Genomic DNA, 20,368 nt, shown 5'->3' with positions numbered 1-20,368 from the left:
TCTGTATTTTTGGGTGCCGATTTTGTTTTTTTACACCTTTTTATTGAATCTTTATTTAACTAGGCAAGCCAGTTAAGAACACATTCTTATTTTCAATGACGGCCTAGGAACGTTGGGTTAACTGCCTCGTTCAGGGGCAGAAAGACAGATTTTCACATTGTCAGCTTCGGGGATCCAATCTTGCAACCTTACAGTTAACTAGTCCAACGCAATAACGACCTGCCTCTCTCTCGTTGCATTCCACAAGGAGACTGCCTGTTACGCAAATACAGTAAGCCAAGGTACGTTGCTAGCTAGCATTAAACTTATCTTGTAAAAAACAATCATAATCACTAGTTAACTACACATGGTTGATGATATTGCTAGATATTATCTAGCGTTTCCTATGTCGCATATAATCTGACTGAGCATACAAGTATCTAAGTATCTGACTGAGCGGTGGTAGGCAGAAGCAGGCGCGTAAACGTTCATTCAAACAGCACTTTCGTGCGTTTTGCCAGCAGCTCTTCGTTGTGCGTCAAGCATTGCGCTGTTTATGACTTCAAACCTATCAACTCCCGGGATTAGGCTGGTGTGACTGAAGTGAAATGGCTGGCAAGTTAGTGCGCGCTAATAGCTTTTCAAACTTCACTCGCTCTGAAACTTGGGGTGGTTGTTTCCCTTGCTCTGCATGGGTAACGCCGCTTCGATGTGGTGGCTGTTGTCGTTGTGTTGCTGGTTCGAGCCCAGGGAGAAGCGAGGAGAGGGACGGAAGCTATACTGTTACACTGGCAATATTAAAGTGCCTACAAGAACATCCAATAGTCAAAGGTTAATAAAATACAAATGATATAGAGGGAAATAGTCCTATAATAACTACAACCTAAAACTTCTTACCTGGGAATATTGAAGACTGTTAAAAGGAACCACCAGCTTTCATATGTTCTCATGTTCTGAGCAAGGAACTGAAACGTTAGCTTTCCTACATAGCACATATTGCACTTTTACATTCTTCTCCAACACTGTTTTTGCATTATTTAAACCAAATTGAACATGTTTCATTATCTACTTGAGGCTAAATTGATTTTGTTGATGTATTATATTAAGTTAAAATAAGTGTTCATTCAGTATTGTTGTAATTGTCATTATTACAAATACATTTGTTTTTAAATCGGTATTGGCTTTTTTGGCCCTCCAATAATCGGTATCGGTGGTGAAAAATCATAATCGGTCGACCTCTAATCCATAAAGTAAAATATATCATTCTAATGTACTTTTATTTGCATTTTTCTTCTTGGCTTTCAAAATAGTATCAGACCAAACACTACTCACTCAGTTCCAGGTTGGATGGTGTGCTCAGGTCTGCTGTTTGTTTGCTAGAGCACCCTCTGTATAGCTTGGAGAAAGAGAACCTTGGTAGAAGTAATCCCTCCAGTTCATTTTGGCCAAAATTAGGTTGCAGGTCCCTGCCGAAAATCCAATATTGACCAAGCAAAAACAGGTTTTTAGAAACTTTTGCAAATGTATTAAAAATAAAGTGAAATATCACATTTCCAAAAGTGACCCTTTACTCAGTACTTTGTTGAAGCACCTTTGGCAGTAATTAGAGCCTCAAGTCTTCTTCGGTATGACGCTACAAGCTTGGCACACCTGTATTTGCGGAGTTTCTCCCATTCTTCTCTGCAGACCCTCTCAAGCTCTGTCAGGTTGGATGGGGAGCATTGCTGCGTAGCTATTTCCAGGTCTCTCCAGAGATGTTCAAGTCCGGCCTCTGGCTTCGGGCCTTTGTCCTGTTGGAAGCTGAACCTTTGCCCCAGTCTGAGGTCCTGAGTGCTCTGGAGCAGGTTTTCATCAAGGATCTTTCTGTACTTTGCTCTGTTCATTTCCCTCGATCCTGACTAGTCTTACAATTCCTGCCACTCAAAACCATCCCCACAGCATGTTGCTGCCACCACCACCATGCTTCACCGTAGGGATGGTATTGGCCAGATGATGAGTGGTGCTTGGTTCCCTCCAGACGTGATGATTGGCATTCAGGCCAAAAAGTTCAATCTTGGTTTCATCAGACCAGAGCATGTTGTTTCTCATGGTCTGAGAGTCCTTTAGGTGCCTTTTGGCAAACTCTAAGCTGGCGTGCCTTTTACTGAGAAGTGTCTTTTGTCTGGCCACTACCATAAAGGCCTGATTGGTGGAGTGCTGCAGAGATGGTTGTCCTTTGGGAAGGTTCTCCCATCTCTACAGAGGAACTCTGGAGCTCTGTCTGTGACCATCGGGTTCTTGGTCACCTCCCTAACCCTTCTTTCTCGATTGCTCATTTTAGCCCGGCGGGCCAGCTCTAGGAGGTGTCTTGGTGGTTACAAACTTATTCCATTTCAGAATAATGGAGGCCACTGTGTTCTTGGGGACCTTCAATGTTGCATACATTTTTTTGGTAACTTCACGAGATCTGTGCCTCGACAAAATCCTGTCTCTTAGCTCTCTCTTAGCTCCTGTCTCTTATTCCTTAGACCTCATGGCTGGGATTTTGTTATGGCATGCACTGTAAACTGTGGGACCTTTGTATAGACCGGTGTGTGCCTTTCCAAATCATGTCCAATCAATAAAATATACCACCGGTGGTCTCCAAGTTGTAGAAACATCTCAAGGATGATTAATGGAAACAGGATGCACTTGAGCTCAATTTCGAGTCTCATAGCAAATAGTCAGAATACTTATGTAAATAAGGTATTTCAGTTGATGTGCACGAAAACCCCCACCTCTTTTTGCTTTGTCATTATGGGGTGTTGTGTGTAGGGTGATGAGAGCAAAATGTTTATTTAATCAGTTTTAGAATAAGGCTGTAACAAAATGTGGAAACCGTGAAAGGGTCTGAATAATTTCCTAATCCACTGTATGAGGATGAAAATCATGTTATATGATGCCACTGTACATGGACCTCTATCAGTCTGCATAAATGTCAATCTCAGTATTGTTATCTCTGTTCAAAACAAATCAATGCTGGAATGTAGACTTCTAATTCAATAACATGAAATGGCATCTAACTCTATTTCTAAGAATGTATTTCAAGTGACTTATCAGGGCACAAACATATTAATGAAATTTTACATTACTTTGGATTATAAAGCGTCACTTGAAGTCGGATTCAATAATGACATTACGCAGTCGATAACCACTCGTCCCCCAGCTGTAAGAGAGCATTTTAGTGAAATCAGAATAGTATTTTAATAGCCAGAAACACACAAAAGTATTTCCATCTTCAACATTCATGAGTATAGAAGTTTTATCACATTGGGCTACAAATTGGATGCTTGAGGATGGTTATCAGGGCTTTGCCATGTAAACACTGCAACAGACACACAGAACACACTGTTCAATGCTCATAGCATCTCATTTACATGAGTGAAAAGGGCCATGGCTATAATGTGTTCTTCTGTTATGAGTTAGGGGCACTAGTTATCTGAGGCACAGGCAACAGTTGTCAGGCAGTGGATTCCTACATCCCAAAGAAGCATTATTATGGATTCCATCTATGACCGGCATTCACTCTGGAGTTTGACTGCACTCATTGTTTGGAAGCATAGTGGACTTCGCCATGTATCACTGACCCATCCAGATATGGAGGCACACACACAGGAAGTGAGAGAGGGTGAGTTTGAGACCAAAACTTCAGTTTCCTCTCCTCGCAAAATCCTTTCACAAAATGACTTGACTGGCATATTTTTGGAGCTAACGCAAGTGGTCTTTTTATCCTGGTGTTTAAAAATACATTTAAAAAACATTCTATGAACTAGGTTTGATGGAAAGGTATTTTCAACGGAACTTCCTGCTCTGATTGAAAGCACTTTGGTAAAATGATCTTATTTCTTGTGTATTTTTGTTCTGCTTTATTTTATAGTACTACTGATATTGATTTCTTCATTTTTGGGAAAGCGCTTGCAAGAAAGGTATTTCGCTGTACTTGTGCATGTAATGGAAAAAAACGTAATTTGAAATGTTTGCACAGTCCGACAAGCCAATTTTAAATGGGTTTTCCCTCCAACATAATGACTAAAGGGGTGTAGAGTGGGGTTACATAACATTACACAGCTAAATGGTGTCTCAAATAATTCAAATGTTTTTCACTTTCATTATCTATGATGTTGAAATAAGCTAACTGAAATGTTATTTTTCATTACATTCTCTACTGTTATTGGAGATCTAGCAGGTGTAAAAGAAACGCCTGAAAGTAGATCCACCTACATACTGGTCTTGACGACGAGAGAAACTGTCGGGGGGTTGTTTTCTGCACTGTAAAACCTATCCAGTAAATGTGTAGGAGGAGTTAAGATGGAGTGTCGCCTCGTTAACGTCCAAAATCGGAAGAAGCATCAGCCTCTCTTCCCATTTCCCCTGAACTGCAACATCTGGTTGTTGGGGACTCGGCAGAGGTTATTGGAGATCAAAAGTCAAGAACACACATGTTCATCTCAATGGACCCTTCCCCTACCCTCCCTACAGTAACTCTGGTCCATCTGCAGAGCTGAAACTTAACATCTATCTTCTCTCTTGCTCGCTAGCTAACAGCTTTTTGACTGAAGTTATTGTAGTACTAACAATTAGTCGCCATCTCTTGCTCTCCTAATGCATTCATCATTGCTTCATGTCAGGATGCAGGCTGGGAAAGGACGGAAAAGTTATGGACAGCATCTGGACTGTTGCAGAATTTCTCCAAAGCCGTCTTACTCTAATCAATACTACTCTTTAGGTTAGTTTCCCCCAAGGCATTGTGTTGGAATGTGACCCAGATTGATTCATTCCTTTAATTATATTGGAAGGTTATACGTTGTAAATTATTTAGGTATGCATGCATCAGTGAGAGATTTAGAGTGCATTTTGAACCAAATCTTTAGTCCGAAGGACATAGGCTCATTTTGGGTTCAAAGATGACAATGGTGTTGCAACCTGTATCCCTACTACTACCTAGTGCAATCTGTCATGAATGAGATTTCTATTCCTAGTTCTCTGTAACAAGTCTGGAACTTGTTAATAACACATTTAATTTGGAGTAAAGTTGGTGTGTACTGTAATGATAGATTGCTATACTATTACATAAGTTTAAAAGGCTATTCCCAGTTTCCATGGTAATGTGCTTTGTTTCCATAGTGACCACAGTCAATGCTACACCCCTGCACATTTCTGATGTGCACCAGTTGTTGAGTAATAGTGGGAAGGGGGAACCTGTGTGATGTGGGGTTAGTACATAATGCAGATGAATCAGCCAGGTGTGAAATGTACAACTCTGGGCCTGATGCTACGATTGCAGCTTTTATCAGTAGCTGCACAGTTCTCTATCCTGGAAGCGTGATTTTAAGTATAAGATATGTATGTAAAACGTTGAGCTGATATTCCTTGTAGAAATGGACGGATGGATGGGAAAGGCCATGATGTTTCCACTGAGCTTGGGGAGGGTTGGATGCTTCAGTGTGGCAGAATGGGCACAGTAGATCTGTGGTGACGGTAGTCAGCAACAACATCAGCATTGTGTGCTTGAAAGGGGAGTGGTTTTGTGTTTGTTCAGCTTCATGATTATACTGTACTGTATCAAATGACATGGTAAGCACTGAGCAGCATGTAGTCTCTTGACATCCTTTTGGATCATTCCATCTCCCAAAAAGCATGAGGATTTCGACACCCACCATCTGAAATTGTGATGAAATCGTTTCTGTAGTTATAATTTAATCTCTACTTGATTGCACCCAAATTGTCCCTTTAAAAAAAAAACATTTATAGGATTCATATAATCTTCAATAGATATAGTACTTATTAACATCTAATAACACCGTAAGTCTTCCTAACAATGAGTAAGACATGTGGAATCTAGGCTTGGACGGTATACCACATACTGGGGTATTTGGAAATGGCCACAGGATGGTGTTTAGAAACTGTCAATACCGGTCCAAATAGGTACTATATTTTTTGAAGATGATATGAATCCCATAAATTAAAAAGGGAACATTTTAGGTCATGGTTTGTCATGTTTTCTATGTAGCTACAGATATTCATAGGCTATAGTAGTACATTGCCTAATTTTCCTATTATTTGACAGCTTAGCTGCCGTGTGAGGGTAGATGCCCACGCAGTGGAGCGCATATGATATTGAGTTGCAGTGACATTTGTTTACATAGCCAGCTAACAAGTGGATAGTTTTGTCCTTTTTCTAACGACGCAATTAATTTGGAAACTGTCCCAGCTTTGTAATTAATCAGCTAACTTTGTAGTTGGTCTGTCAGGCAAGAAAACGAGTTGGAGGCAACATTGTGCTTTGCTCGACACTGTCACTTACCTGATAGTCTCACTTCCTCTCTACAAAGACAACCAGCTATGACCATCAAAATAGATTAAGAATTATTCTAAACCTGTTTGGCTAAATTGCACTTTGTCATCTTTGTAATCTTTTACTTTCAACATCCTAAATAAACAGTAGTTGATGTGTTGAATCTGTAAACCGTTGTGCCACATACTTTGACTTCTTGCCATCTATGAACAGTAATCTGAACATGGGTCTTGAAGTGGTTGTACCCTATATAGCCTTTGTGGTTATAATCTGACCCATCTATGAAAAGTAATCTGAACATGGGTCTTGAAGTGGTTGTACCCTATATAGCCTTTGTGGTTATAATCTGACCCATCTATGAAAAGTAATCTGAACATGGGTCTTGAAGTGGTTGTACCCTATATAGCCTTTGTGGTTATAATCTGACCCATCTATGAAAAGTAATCTGAACATGGGTCTTGAAGTGGTTGTACCCTATATAGCCTTTGTGGTTATAATCTGACCCATCTATGAACAGTAATCTGAACATGGGTCTTGAAGTGGTTGTACCCTATATAGCCTTTGTGGTTATAATCATGGGTCTTGAAGTGGTTGTACCCTATATAGCCTTTGTGGTTATAATCTTAAGACCCATCTATGACCCATCTATGAACAGTAATCTGAACATGGGTTATAATCTGACCCATCTATGAACAGTAATCTGAACATGGGTCTTGAAGTGGTTGTACCCTATATAGCCTTTGTGGTTATAATCTGACCCATCTATGAACAGTAATCCATCTATGAACAGTAATCTGAACATGGGTCTTGAAGTGGTTGTACCCTATATAGCCTTTGTGGTTATAATCTGACCCATCTATGAAAAGTAATCTGAACATGGGTCTTGAAGTGGTTGTACCCTATATAGCCTTTGTGGTTATAATCTGACCCATCTATGAAAAGTAATCTGAACATGGGTCTTGAAGTGGTTGTACCCTATATAGCCTTTGTGGTTATAATCTGACCCATCTATGAAAAGTAATCTGAACATGGGTCTTGAAGTGGTTGTACCCTATATAGCCTTTGTGGTTATAATCTGACCCATCTATGAACATATTCATGAACGTCTTTTTTTGTACTCTATATCCTGTCTGACATGCATATGTACAACATGAATTGAGAAACAATCTGGCCACCAAGGTCTTTGTAAAATCATTTGGATTGATTTGAAAGTGCTGCATAGCATCATGATACTGGTGTGTGTGTCTGTGTGTGGAATGGGAGGCGTGTAACTGTATCACACAATTTATTATGGAAACCTCTAATATGAGATTTATTAGGAAGAGAGTATGTGTATGGTTGAGAAAGGGAGATGATGTTCCCGGCCACAATTGTATCCGTTTTGTTGCTCTGCTCTCCCTCTGTTAGTCTGTTCCTCTAGGTCAGTGAAAGCGAGGGAAGTGATGTAAAAACTCAGGGCTCAACAGCAGAAGGCAAGGAGGAAGATGAGTTCGAGATGATAGCAGGGATAGAGATGTGGGGTAGGAGGAAGAGGGAGAGGCTCCCTCTCAGGTGTGTTATGTTTCCATAGAGTGTCTGCCCCAAGTCAGACCACAGCCTGGGCCTAAAGTGACAGCAGCAGGGATTTTGGAGTTGTTTTAAAAAGTTGTAGGAGTCTGACTTTTAAAATGTTTTACACTTAATCTGCTTTTTTAAAACACCAACCTGTCGGCCACCACATCCAATTCACAGAATTGTCAGAGTAGGCTACTATTTCTACATTGTATAAAGCCTAGTCTGTATGAAATCAGTTGTTTGCATTTTTACGTTGTTACAGAAGTAAGAATCTTCGTCAATAAAATTGCCTACTTTGTGTGGGTGCATTCGGATTTTTTTTTCTTTGGATCTTTCTTGATCTAATACTCTTAAGTACATTTTGTGCCACTTTGTAGGATGGGTCCTTGTTTCATGGCACGTTGTGTGACATGAATATTGTAGGGAAATTGTGTACTTTTTAAAATAGTCTTCTCTCTATCTATCTAATACTTGTTGCCTTCACTGAATTGTTGTCAAAGTAATCTACTATTCCTACATTTGACAGGCCTGGTCTGTACTAAATCTTATTGAGAGAGGTTATCTATATTTTGAAAGGGTCTCTGAATAGTTGTTTACATTGTTACAGAAGTAAGAATCGTTGTCAATCAAGTGGCCAACTTTGTGTGGGATTTGAAATACTTTCAGAATATTGTCCTCTGATCACATTTAAAAAAAAATATATAGTAATAAAGTATAATATATTATACCTGGTACATTTTTGGTGAGTAATTTAGTCAAATTTGCTGCATTAAGTTTTTTGATAGTGAGGGTCTTTACACAATGGAACACAAAATTAGTGTAATTGACATGAATCTGGTGTCATATTAAAGAAGAGGTTATGCTCTTTAAGACTAAGTGTTATGCTCTTTGTTATGCTCTTTAAGACTAAGTGTTATGCTCTTTGTTATGCTCTTTAAGACTAAGTGTTATGCTCTTTGTTATGCTCTTTAAGACTAAGTGTTATGCTCTTTGTTATGCTCTTTAAGACTAAGTTCACTTGTAATTGTTATTTGTTTTTGCGCCATGTCTGTTTCTTTGAAATGTGTGAGAAAATGAGCTTTATCTTGAAAATGTTCAGTAATCTACAGCAGCATCCTAGAATTCTCTTGGGGTCTAAAGGGTTAAGTAAATATCCGCAGTCAACTTGTGCAGTACCTTCGGAGATGAAGCAGATCGCATTCAGTGGCGACCCATCATTCAGGGCAGAGCCCCACCTGTGTTTTGAGCCCCACATTTTTAGCTAAAAAAAACAGGGCTTACCCGTTTTGCATGTTATTTTGGCATTCATTTGTGTCACATATTTGCAAACGATGTAATAAAAAAAAGAGTTAATAAAGCCGCATACTAACATGGACTCTTTGTTGCTTTTTTGAGTAATGCAGCTCCAAAATGCAGGTGTTTCAACCTAGCTCTGTGCTTTCTGTGGTGGTGGGGCAGCCATCAGAATATATGGAGCGTAGGTGTTGGTAATGTTCTCTAGTTTCGCTCAGTGTTCTGTCACTCGTGGGGACAGTACATCAGCGACAAGTCTAAGGGTAGACCTCAAATTCAAGTCCCTGAGTGCTGCCATAGTTACAATAGAAGTGCCCATCCAAGAAGGCGCAAGGGCATTGGCAACAGATAAAATGGCGTCAAATCACATATCAACAGTTGCTTTGATTGGACTGATCATGACAGCATCATTATTTCAAAATCTTAGCTTGCAGTTATCATCATGAATCAAGTCGACAATCTACTGGCAAATTATTTTTAATCCTTGTCATATGAAGTGAAATTATAGATAAAACTTATCGGTGCTCATTGGACACACAAGTCCGGATCCAGAATTCTATATAATGTCACGGGTCTGGGTCGGCTCTGATATGTTTGTCATGGGTCTCCAGTATTTGTAATTTTTAACTGACTTCTCAGTAAAGGCCGTACAGAGCTGAACACTACTTCTGCAGTGGAGAGAGAATATTACAATTTATGCTGCTGCGCTTGCATGAGAGTGGAGCCTGCCTTCCTGTTGGCTCTTGGTTGTTGTAGCCTATCCTTTAACCTTTAATTCAGTAAATGTGATTCAGTCTTCCATTCCGTCTTCCATCTCCTCCTAACTTTTGCAACATGTGGAGCGGGGCTCTTCAGCCTATTGCCACTTTGATGACTTATGATTGGCCAACAACAAGCTACACACGCCACGCCCTATCTCGTGAAAAGTAAGAACAGCAGCATTAATTATGCATTTTCTCTCTCTCTCTCCCTACTGCAGCAGTCGCGTTAGGATCTGTACAGACCGTTCCGGACAAGTCCGCTATAGTTTATATATACCCGAGACCGTGACAATCATAGCAGATCTGACCTAGACCAATGACATTTATTTAGAATTCTGGATCCGGACCCACTTGGGTCCTGGATCGGGTCTCTGGTATTCAGGTACAGGTGGATCTGTACCGGCAGTTGGAACCTCTACTGTGAAAAGAAAAGTAGAGTACAGTATATTCTACTAAACTATACCGTACTGAACTGTTCTCTGCTGTGCTGCCGTGTGTTTTCCAGACTTGTGAAACACGAGGAGAATGACTCATATCCATAATTATACATTTCTGTGTAGTACAGGCCAGGGACCAATGGTGTAAATCCATTTCACTTACTATAGTTCAATAACAAATCTCCATAGACATCTTTGAATCTGAAATCGGAGCAGATATTTAAGAGCTTTTGGAAAACATGTTTACTGTAATTCCATTCCCAAAGCTTGCATTTGCACAAGTTCTTTCATTAACACTTTTTTTAATGGTATTTTTTTGGTTGAAATTGTTTAAAGTTGTCCTTGTGCATAGAGTAATATGGTTTGTTAAACTTTGAAATCAGTGATCTTTGTTTGGCATATATTTTAAAGTGAAAAAACAGTCAAAGCGTAATTCCGTTACTGTGGAAATTGCCCTCAACTCAACTACTCTATTTTAGAGATGGTTCTGGGTCGTTTATCTAAATGGCATCAGGGTTGTATGTAAGAGAAGACCGATTTAGTCTGCAATGCTCCCTTCTCACACTGTCACCACAACATTAACAAAAAATACTCAACAATCAATAGTGCAGAGTGTGACTATGAACCAGAGACCTAAGAGACTATTAAGTAAGGATTTTGCATTTATTTGGGCTACTATCTGAGGTGCAGTTAACTAATGAACTTATCCTCTTCAGCAGAGGTAACTTTGGGTCTTCCTTTCCTGTGTTGGTCCTCATGAGAGCCAGTGCCGTCATAGTGCTTGATGGTTTTTGTGTCTGCATTTGAAGAAACGTTCAAAGTTCTTGAAATGTTCCGCATTGACTGACCTTTGGCTTAAATTAATGATGGACTGTCCTTTCTCTTTGCTTATTTGAGCTGTTCTTGCCATAATATGGACTTGGTCTTCTGTATACCATCCCTACCTTTTTCACAACAGCTCAAACGCATTAAGGAAAGAAATTAAACAAATTAACTTTTAACAAGGCACACCTGTTAATTGAAATGCATTCCAGGTGACTACCTCATGAAGCTGGTTGGGAGAATGTCAAGCGTGTGCAAAGCTGTCATCAAGGCAAATGTTGGCTATTTGCAGAATAAATAAAGGTAAAATAAATACAAATTTGCAGAATCTCAAATATAAAATATAATTTGATTTAACACTTTTTTGGTTACTACATGATTCAATGTGTTATTTCATAGTTTTGATGTCTTCACTATTATTCTACAATGTAGAAAATAGTAAAATATTCAGTAAAACCCTTGAATGAGTAGGTGTATGAAAACTATTGACTGGTACTGTATATAGGGAATAGGTTGCCATTTGGGAGGCATACACATCTACATTCCACCAGACAGAGACAGTGCAGCATTATCCACTGTTCTGTTGGACAATAAATGGAATTTCGTCATACAAAACCAGAGATTTGAGGACTTTTTTGTCCTGATGAGTTTGGAACAGCAAGACTTATGCCTAATTGCTATTTTTCTGTTCATGTTATTTGGTAGCCTGGAATCCAAGCTGTAAAACAGAGCATGTCAGTTTGGATTCTAAGCTAGTTGTTCTCTATTCTGTGGGTGTAAATTACACCAATCACAAGAATCCCTCAGGTCAGAGGTGAGATCCTTGCTTTAATACTCACACTAAAACAGTGTGGAAACATTGCATATACATTTTGACTTGATAAAGGATGCATCATCATGGTTTTTCCCCTTTTATTTGCACCTAAACTCTTCTTATTGTGTATCTGGCACTAAACCGATTGGACAAATGTCTGCTGTGAGGGCTGGATGGTTTGGGCCTGGCTAGTAGTTGTCATAGCATCCTTGTGTCCAGTTTTGGCTGCCTGAAAGCTGCTGTAACTGCTGAGAACTGAGAAGGGCAAATGGTTTACAGTGGTGTCTGCCAGCCCATAGAGGCCCACTAGCCTTACTCTAATCCTCTTATGCTGCCTGTCTTTGTCCTCTGGGGGGTAGGTCTCCGTTTACAGGCTGCTAATGTACTTTATCTGAGAGAACATTATCCCCTCAGACAGCCTTGACAGAAATGAGACAAGATCAATTGCAAATAATTTCTGTCCCTCTAGTTTCGACTCCAGCCGCTCTAGGTTGAGTCTTGAATGGAAATCCGTGTCATGTCTGGCAGAGTGAGACTACTGTCCCTCCTTTCTCTCATCCCGCCATCTATTTTCGCCATCTATCTCTCCCATCAGCAATTCCAAGGCAACACAATTATGCTGAGACTCGCTTTAAAGACTTGAAAGACTCTCTGCCAAAAAAAACATTGTTTTCAACGCTTAACAAACCATACAACTCTATGCAATGACTACTTTGAACAATTTACACAGTAAATAAATACACGCATGGAAAACCCCATTAAAATGGAATTGCACCCATCTCTCTCTGATCGTCAATGATGTTCTGTCTAAATTGGAGGTGGCGGTGCAAGCTGTACTGTGGTCCCTCCTTCCTGTACTCACTGTGTAGCCATCAAACACAATGATTGCCTGTGTTTGGCGTGCTAGTGTTGGGTAAAATATTGATTTCCTGTCCATTTTTCCCTGGCTGAGTCATTCAAAACAAAACCCAATAATAACAATCGCAAGGGACTTGCTATTTTATTATTGGGTTTTGTTTTGAATGACTGAGCCAGGGAAAGTGGACAGGAAATCAATAAGCCATGGGGTGTGTAGTCACATGACCAAACAGGAAGCAGCAGAGGTGATGGCATAAAGCCATGCAACGTGACTGAATGTTTGGGACAGCACGTGTGACGTGCACATTTAAAATTCTGAGGCAGTGGCATACACCCAGTAGTCTAGTGTGACTGTGTGATATTAAACGGATTACTTCGATGAAACCAGGATTGTGTTCATTAGGTACCAAATGTAAGAACTGACAGGGAGAGACTACTACCTTGGACTTGTCCAATAAGAAATTCTCATTTTCATCTTACATTTCAAAATGTTTTTCTACAAGCGTACCTTAATAAACATGACCAGTGGAGATTTTAGCATGTAAATCTTGGTGGGGCAAACTAAAGAAGTACATGTTTTAGATCGGCAGGGTAGCCTAGTGGTTAGAGCGTTGGACTAGTAACAGGAAGGTTGCAAGTTCAAACCCCCGAGCTGACAAGGTACAAATCTGTCATTCTGCCCCTGAACAGGCAGTTAACCCACTGTTCCTAGGCCGTCATTGAAAATAACAATTTGTTCTTATAACTGACTTGCCTAGTTAAATAAAGGTAAAATAAAATAAAATAAAAATCGATGCCAGCAAAGTCACAACACTTAACAATACATGAATTGCACTGTAACGGTGACAAACAGTGCCCACAAACCTGTTAGGGCCTACATAAAGATAAGAGGCAATCTGTAATTTACATTAAGACATTAATGAGCGAGCTAGGACGGACGTAGTCAATAACTATTTGTTCAGCACTTTTGAAATGTACAGCAACAGAACTAAGAACCTGGGCCATTCTTACAGTAGTATCCCTGTACACCAAGGGAGAAAGTGGTGTATAAGCAGACAATGAAAACTCTTACAATAGTCAATGATTACATTTCTCTAAAACAGGCTATAGCCTACATGTGCACCACCAAGTCAGCAGTAGGCTGAATTATGAGGGGAAAGGGGACCAAAAGATTAGGGTGAGGCATATGGGCTACTAACAGCTGACATACACTTAGTATTACTTTCTCAGCTACAGTATACATATCTCGTTGGCATATTACATCATTTATGCTGCAGAATACAATACATTTTTGGACTCACCTTGCTGTGTTCACTTGAACAGGAAGTTGTTTTGAGCGTGGCAGAAGTCATGCTGGATTGACAGCATGGCCAATGTTGAATGTTTATCCTTTTAAGCTTCGAAAAGAGACCCTTAAACCCAGACTTGGACCACACACCCACTCCACTGAATAGCAGGCTAGTAATTGCTTTGCAATGCTTGCAGTTAGCCACTGATTCCCTCAAACAACTCATTGTTGAATTTGCGATTTCCAACTTGTTGTGTAATGTTTGTCCAGTGGCCGATCACTGATACATTTTGTCGTAGTGTCCCTATGAGTGACAGAACACTGAGCCAATCATGATGCAACTAGAGAACATTACAAACCCCCTACGCTCCATATTTTCCGCTGGCTACCCCACCACCACAGAAATAACTGAACTAGGCCGAAACACCTGCATTTTGGCGCTGCCTTACTCAAGAAAGCAAAAAAAGTGACCATGTTTTTTTGTATGCATGCGGCTTTATTAACTAAAATATTTTTTACATTTTTTTTTTTTTACATTGTTTGCAAACTTATGTGACACTTACTAATGCTCAAATAACATCCCCGCCTGCCCTGAATGACGGGTCGCCACTGGACATGACCCATGTTGTAACATCTGACCTTTTCTCCCTGGCATCTTCAGGAGCCAACAGACCTGGTGATGAACGGTGACTCAGGTGCTGGGGTGGTGACTGCCCTCCCGCCCACCACCGCCCCCCACAAGGAGCGCTACTTTGACCGTGTGGATGAAAGCAGCCTAGAGTACCAGCGTGAGAGAAACATGGCTCCAGACCTCAGACAGGATTTCAACATGATGGAGCAGAGGAAGAGGGTCTCCATGATCCTGCAGAGCCCGGTAGGACTGGCTATCATACACACGCATGCAAATGCACATTCTCACAAACCCACACACACTCAGTAGGAAGTGCTACTCCTTTTCTATCTTATGTCTTAATGTAATGTCACCAACATAAGAATATAAGAACACCTTTTGTTACTTCAAATTGAATAGCCTTTTTGTGTAGGGCTGTATCACCCTCTCCACTATCACATGGTATAACCACTTAACATTGATCAACAGTTCATCTGTCTCTCTCGAACACACTACTGTTCCCTCAATGCTCAGTTTAAGCCCAGTATATACGTATAAAAACTAAATATTTATACATCAGCCCTTATAGAGCTGGAAAAAAGACGGTCTTTATTATGCTGTGCAGTGTGGATGGATCAGGGTCTAGGGATAGGCGGAAAGCCATAAGGCCTCTGTACTCTAGTCCGAATGAGTTTATATGGGTCAGAGAGGAGATGAGCTCTTTCAGGGCAGCAATGACACACGCACATGCACAAAGTGTGCACACACCGACAGCAGCTGAGAGGGTAACACAAGGGTAGAGTTCATGATATTCTCCCCTAGGTTCTCGTCATGTCAGGGACAGTATGAAATATACAGGACCAGTGTGAGGAGCAGATAATTTTTTTGTTCTCTCATAGCTGCTGTTGGGACAGGGGGAATGTTTAGTACAGTAATTGCTAGTCAGCGCTTCTGTAATATACTACGCTATTCCTACGAACATTGTTTCAGTTTGGAGCCTCTGTCTCCTCTTTGCAATGCGGCAGTCAACAGGCACTTCAGACTTACTTGTGACATTGTCAAGCAGTGACAGTGAGAGGACACGGGCAGACATAATGTAGAGGCCCTTTTTAATTCAGATCACTCTTGATTTAAGAGTAACCATGGATCCTGTAATAGATGAACTAACAATAGCCATCCAGTGACAGTATTAGAATGCATCAGCGAATGCGACAGTGTATTGGCGCGTTCTATCCTGCCCTGACCCTTCATCTGTCTGTGTGAATGTCAACTCTGCGACGGTTGTAGTGTATTGACCCATGTGTGTAGTGACGCGTCCTGACCCTTCAATGTCTGTCTCCGACTATGTGACTCTGACTGTGTGTCTGTCTTTCTGTCTGTCTGTTACTGACTGTGTTACTGTCTACTTTACTCCCCAGGCGTTTTGTGATGAGCTGGATACGATGATCCATGACCAGCTGAAGAGGGGAAAGACCCCCACCAGCCTGTTGGCCCTGCAGCAGATAGCTGATTTCATGACCACCAGTATCCCCACCATGTACCCTGCAGCGCCACAGGGAGGCATGGCTGCACTCAACATGAGTGAGTAATATAGAGTAGAATCCGGTCCTGTGTCTTCAGTTCTTACCACAATGATTCCTTTTTAAATACTTTTGAAGTAAGTAGACTGTCTGGGGGTACTCGAGGAGAGGTTTGGGATACTTTTTAATCGAATGTAAACTCAGCAAAAAACTACAAAAAAAGAAACGTCCCTTTTTCGGGACCCTGTCTATCAAAGATAATTCGCAAAAATCCAAATAACTTCACAGATCTTCATTGTAAAGGGTTTAAACGCTGTTTCCCATGCTTGTTCAATGAACCATAAACAATTAATGAACATGCACCTGTGGAACGGTCGTTAAGACACAAAAAGCTTAGACTGTAGGCAATTAAGGTCACAGTTATGAAAACTTAGGCCACTAAAGAGGCCATTCTACTGACTCTGAAAAACACCAAAAGAAAGTTCCTAGGGTCCCTGCTCATGTGCGTGAACGTGCCTTAGGCATGCTGCAAGGAGGCATGAGGACTGCAGATGTGGCCAGGGTAATAAATTGCGATGTCCGAACTGTGAGACGCCTAAGGCAGCGCTACAGGGAGACAGGATGGAGAGCTGATCATCCTCGCAGTGGCAGACCATGTGTAACAACACCTGCACAGGATCGGTACATCCGAACATCACACCTGCGGGACAGGTACAGGATGGCAACAGCAACTGCCCGAGTTACACCAGGAACGCACAATCCCTGCATCAGTGCTCACACTGTCCGCAATAGGCTGAGAGAGGCTGGACTGAGGGCTTGTAGGCCTGTTGTAAGGCAGGTCCTCGCCAGACATCACCGGCAACAACGTTGCACAAACCCACCATCGCTGGACCGGACAGGACTGGCAAAATGTGCTCTTCACTGACGCTTCGCGTTTATCGTCGAAGGAATGACCGTTACATCGATTTGGAGGTGGAGGGTCCGTCATGGTCTGGGCGGTGTGTCACAGCATCATCAGACTGAGCTTGTTGTCATTGCAGGCTATCTCAACGCTGTGTGTTACAGGGAAGACATACTCCTGCCTCGTGGTACCCTTCCTGCAGGCTCATCCTGACATGACCCTCCGGCATGACAATGCCACCAGCCATACTGCTCGTTCTGTGCGTGATTTCCTGCAAGACCGGAATGTCAGTGTTTCTGCCATGGCCAGCGAAGAACCCGGATCTCAATCCCATTGTGCATGTCTTGGACTTGTTGGATCGGAGGGTGAGCGCTAGGGCCATTCCCACATAAATGTCTGGGAATTTGCAGGTGCCTTGGTAGAAGAGTGGGGTAACATCTCACAGCAAGAACTGGCATATCTGGTGCAGTCCATGAGGAGGAGATGCACTGCAGCACTTAATGCAGCTGGTGGCCACACCAGATACTGGCTGTTACTTTAGATTTTGATCCCCCCCACTTCCTTTGTTCAGAGACTCATTATTCCATTTCTGTTTGTCACATGTCTGTGGAACTTGTTCAGTTTATGTCTCAGTTGTTGAATCTTATGTTCATACAAATATTTATACATGTTAAGTTTGCTGAAAATAAGCTCAGTTGACAGAGGACGTTTTATTTTTTTTGCTGAGTTTATATGGCGCTAAATGTGATGCATGTACCTTGCAGCACCCCAGGGAGCCATGACTGCCCTCAACATGAGTAAGTAATGTAGCTAACATGTAGAATCTCTAGTTAGCTAGCAGTGCACTGGTCTGTTACATACTGTATACCCCATCCATTGTCTGTTACCCTCAACTTACATGCTGTGTAGATGTGTTTAAACCTTACGCGTATGTTGTCTAGCACTTCCACTGATAGTCATGTGACCAGATTCGTAGGTCCCCTCAGTCCAAGATGGCCTCCACTGAGATCAGAGGTTGGTAGTAGTGTTGTAGTAGAGGGAAACTTCAGGCTTTGTAATTATAGAAGCTTTGGTCATTACAAACGCTTTGTTTATGCCAAATAAACACATTATTCTTTGTTAACTGAGGTAAGTGAAATTGTTCCTCTGTCTCTCTTTTTCTCAATTCAATTTGTTTTATTGGAATGATGTAACAATGTACATATTGCCAAAGTGTCTCCCTCTCTCCCTCTCTAGGTCTGGGTATGGTAACTCCAGTGAATGACCTGCGTGGATCTGACTCTATCTCCTATGAGAAAGGAGAGAAACTGCTTCGTTGTAAGCTAGCTGCCTTCTACCGCCTGACAGACCTCTTTGGCTGGTCCCAGCTCATCTACAACCACTTAACCGTAAGAGAACCTTATACTGTAGGCATCTTACCCCTTTAGTAATACTGTATATCACTGAAGCTGTCTTATAGTCAGTAGGAAACACCTGAAGTGGTATATAAGGACAGGATCTTTTTTCCCCCACTGCAGTATAATGTAGTGCTTGCTTAGCACATGTGAAATGTCAGAATAATAGTAGAGCGAAGGATTTATTTCAGCTTTTTATTTCTTTCATCACATTCCCAGTGAGTCAGAAGTTGACATACACTCAATTAGTATTTGGTAGCATTGTCTTTAAATTGTTTAACCTGGGTCAAATGCTTCAGGTAGCCTTCAACAAGCTTTCCAGAATAAGTTAGATGAATTTTGGCCCATTCCTCCTGACAGAGCTGGTGTAACTGAATCAGGTTTGTAGGTCTCCTTGCTCGCACAATCTTTTTCAGTTCTGCCCACAAATGTTCTATTGGATTGAGGTCAGGGCTTTGTGATGGGTACTCCAGTACCTTGACTTTGTTGTCCTTAAGCCATTTTGCCACAACTTTGGAAGTATGCTTAGGGTCATTGTCCATTTGGAACACCCATTTGCGACCAAGCTTTAACTTCCTGACTGATGTCCGGAGATGTTGCTTCAATATATCCACGTAATTTTCCTGCCCCGTGATGCCATGTATTTTGTGAAGTGCACCAGTCCTTCCTGCAGCAAAGCACCCCCATAACATGATGCTGCCACCCCCGTGCTTCACGGTTGGGATAGTGTTCTTCGGCTTGGAAGCCTCCCCCTTTTTGTTCCAAACAAAACAATGGTCATTATGGCCAAACAGTTCTAGTTTTGTTTCATCAGACCAGAGGACATTTCTCCAAAAAAGTACCGTCTTTGTCCGCATGTGTAGTTGCAAACTGTAGTCTGGCTTTTTTATGGCGTTTTTTTTAGCAGTGGCTTCTTCCTTGCTGAGCGGCCTTTCAGGTTGTCGATATAGGACTCGTATTACTGTGGAAACTTTTGTACCTGTCTCCTCCAGCATCTTCACAAGGTCCTTTGCTGCTGTTCTGGGATTGATTTTGCACTTTTCGCACCAAAGTATGTTCATCTCTAGGAGACAGAACGCTTCTCCTTCCTGAGCGTTATGACATCTGCGTGGTCCCATGGTGTTTATATTTGCTTACTATTGTTTGTACAGATGAACGTGGTATCTTCTGGTGTTTGGAAATTGCTCCCAAGGATGAACCAGACTTGTGAAGGTCTAAAAAAAAAAAAAAAAAATCTGAGGTTTTGGCTGTTTTCTTTTGATGTTCCCACGATGTCAAGCAAAGAGGCACTGAGTTTGATGGTAGACCTTGAAAAACATCCACAGGTACACCTCCAATTGACTCAAATGATGTCAATTAGCCTATCAGAAGCTTCTACAGCCATGACATCATTTTCTGGAATTTTCCAAGCTGTTAAAGGCACAGTCAACTTAGTGTATGTAAACATCTGACCCACTGGAATTGTGATACAGTGAAATAATCTGTCTGTAAACAATTGTTGGAAAAATGACTTGTGTCATGCACAAAGTAGATGTCCTAACCGACTTGCCAAAACTATAGTTTCTTAACAAGAAATGTGTGGAATGGTTGACAAACGAGTTTTAATGACTCCAACCTAAGTGTATGTAAATTCCGACTTCAACTGTATGTGTGTGAGCCATTTGGGGTAATTCCTTAGGCTTGTTTGTTTCGTACTGAATAACTTGTTAAGACCACCATCTGTACTCTTCCAGGTCAGGGTGAATTCAGATCAGGAGAGGTTCATTATTGTCCCTTTTGGGCTTCTGTACAGTGAAGTCTCCGCCTCCAGTCTGGTAAGGTTCT

At 41.3% G+C, this 20,368-nt stretch overlaps 1 protein-coding gene across 12 annotated transcripts in view; it reads left to right on the top strand.

Annotated features, from left to right (window-relative positions):
* Positions 1 to 20,368, top strand: part of LOC112219611 (alpha-adducin) — a 49,875-nt gene that overhangs the window by 4,797 nt on the left and 24,710 nt on the right. For all 12 annotated transcript variants that reach the window (XR_002948773.2, XM_024380991.2, XM_024380993.2 and 9 more), the window contains exons 2-5: positions 14,781 to 14,993; positions 16,148 to 16,310; positions 18,387 to 18,538; positions 20,278 to 20,358. Coding sequence is in view for 11 of the 12 variants with exons in the window: in XM_024380991.2 (XP_024236759.2) it covers positions 14,799 to 14,993; positions 16,148 to 16,310; positions 18,387 to 18,538; positions 20,278 to 20,358 (591 nt within the window). In the remaining variant the exon portion in view is untranslated. The remainder of the gene's footprint in view (positions 1 to 14,780; positions 14,994 to 16,147; positions 16,311 to 18,386; positions 18,539 to 20,277; positions 20,359 to 20,368) is intronic.

Source organism: Oncorhynchus tshawytscha, linkage group LG20, assembly GCF_018296145.1.
Source record: "Oncorhynchus tshawytscha isolate Ot180627B linkage group LG20, Otsh_v2.0, whole genome shotgun sequence".
Taxonomy (NCBI): Eukaryota; Metazoa; Chordata; class Actinopteri; order Salmoniformes; family Salmonidae; genus Oncorhynchus; species Oncorhynchus tshawytscha.
This window is presented reverse-complemented; position numbering and strand designations above follow the sequence as displayed.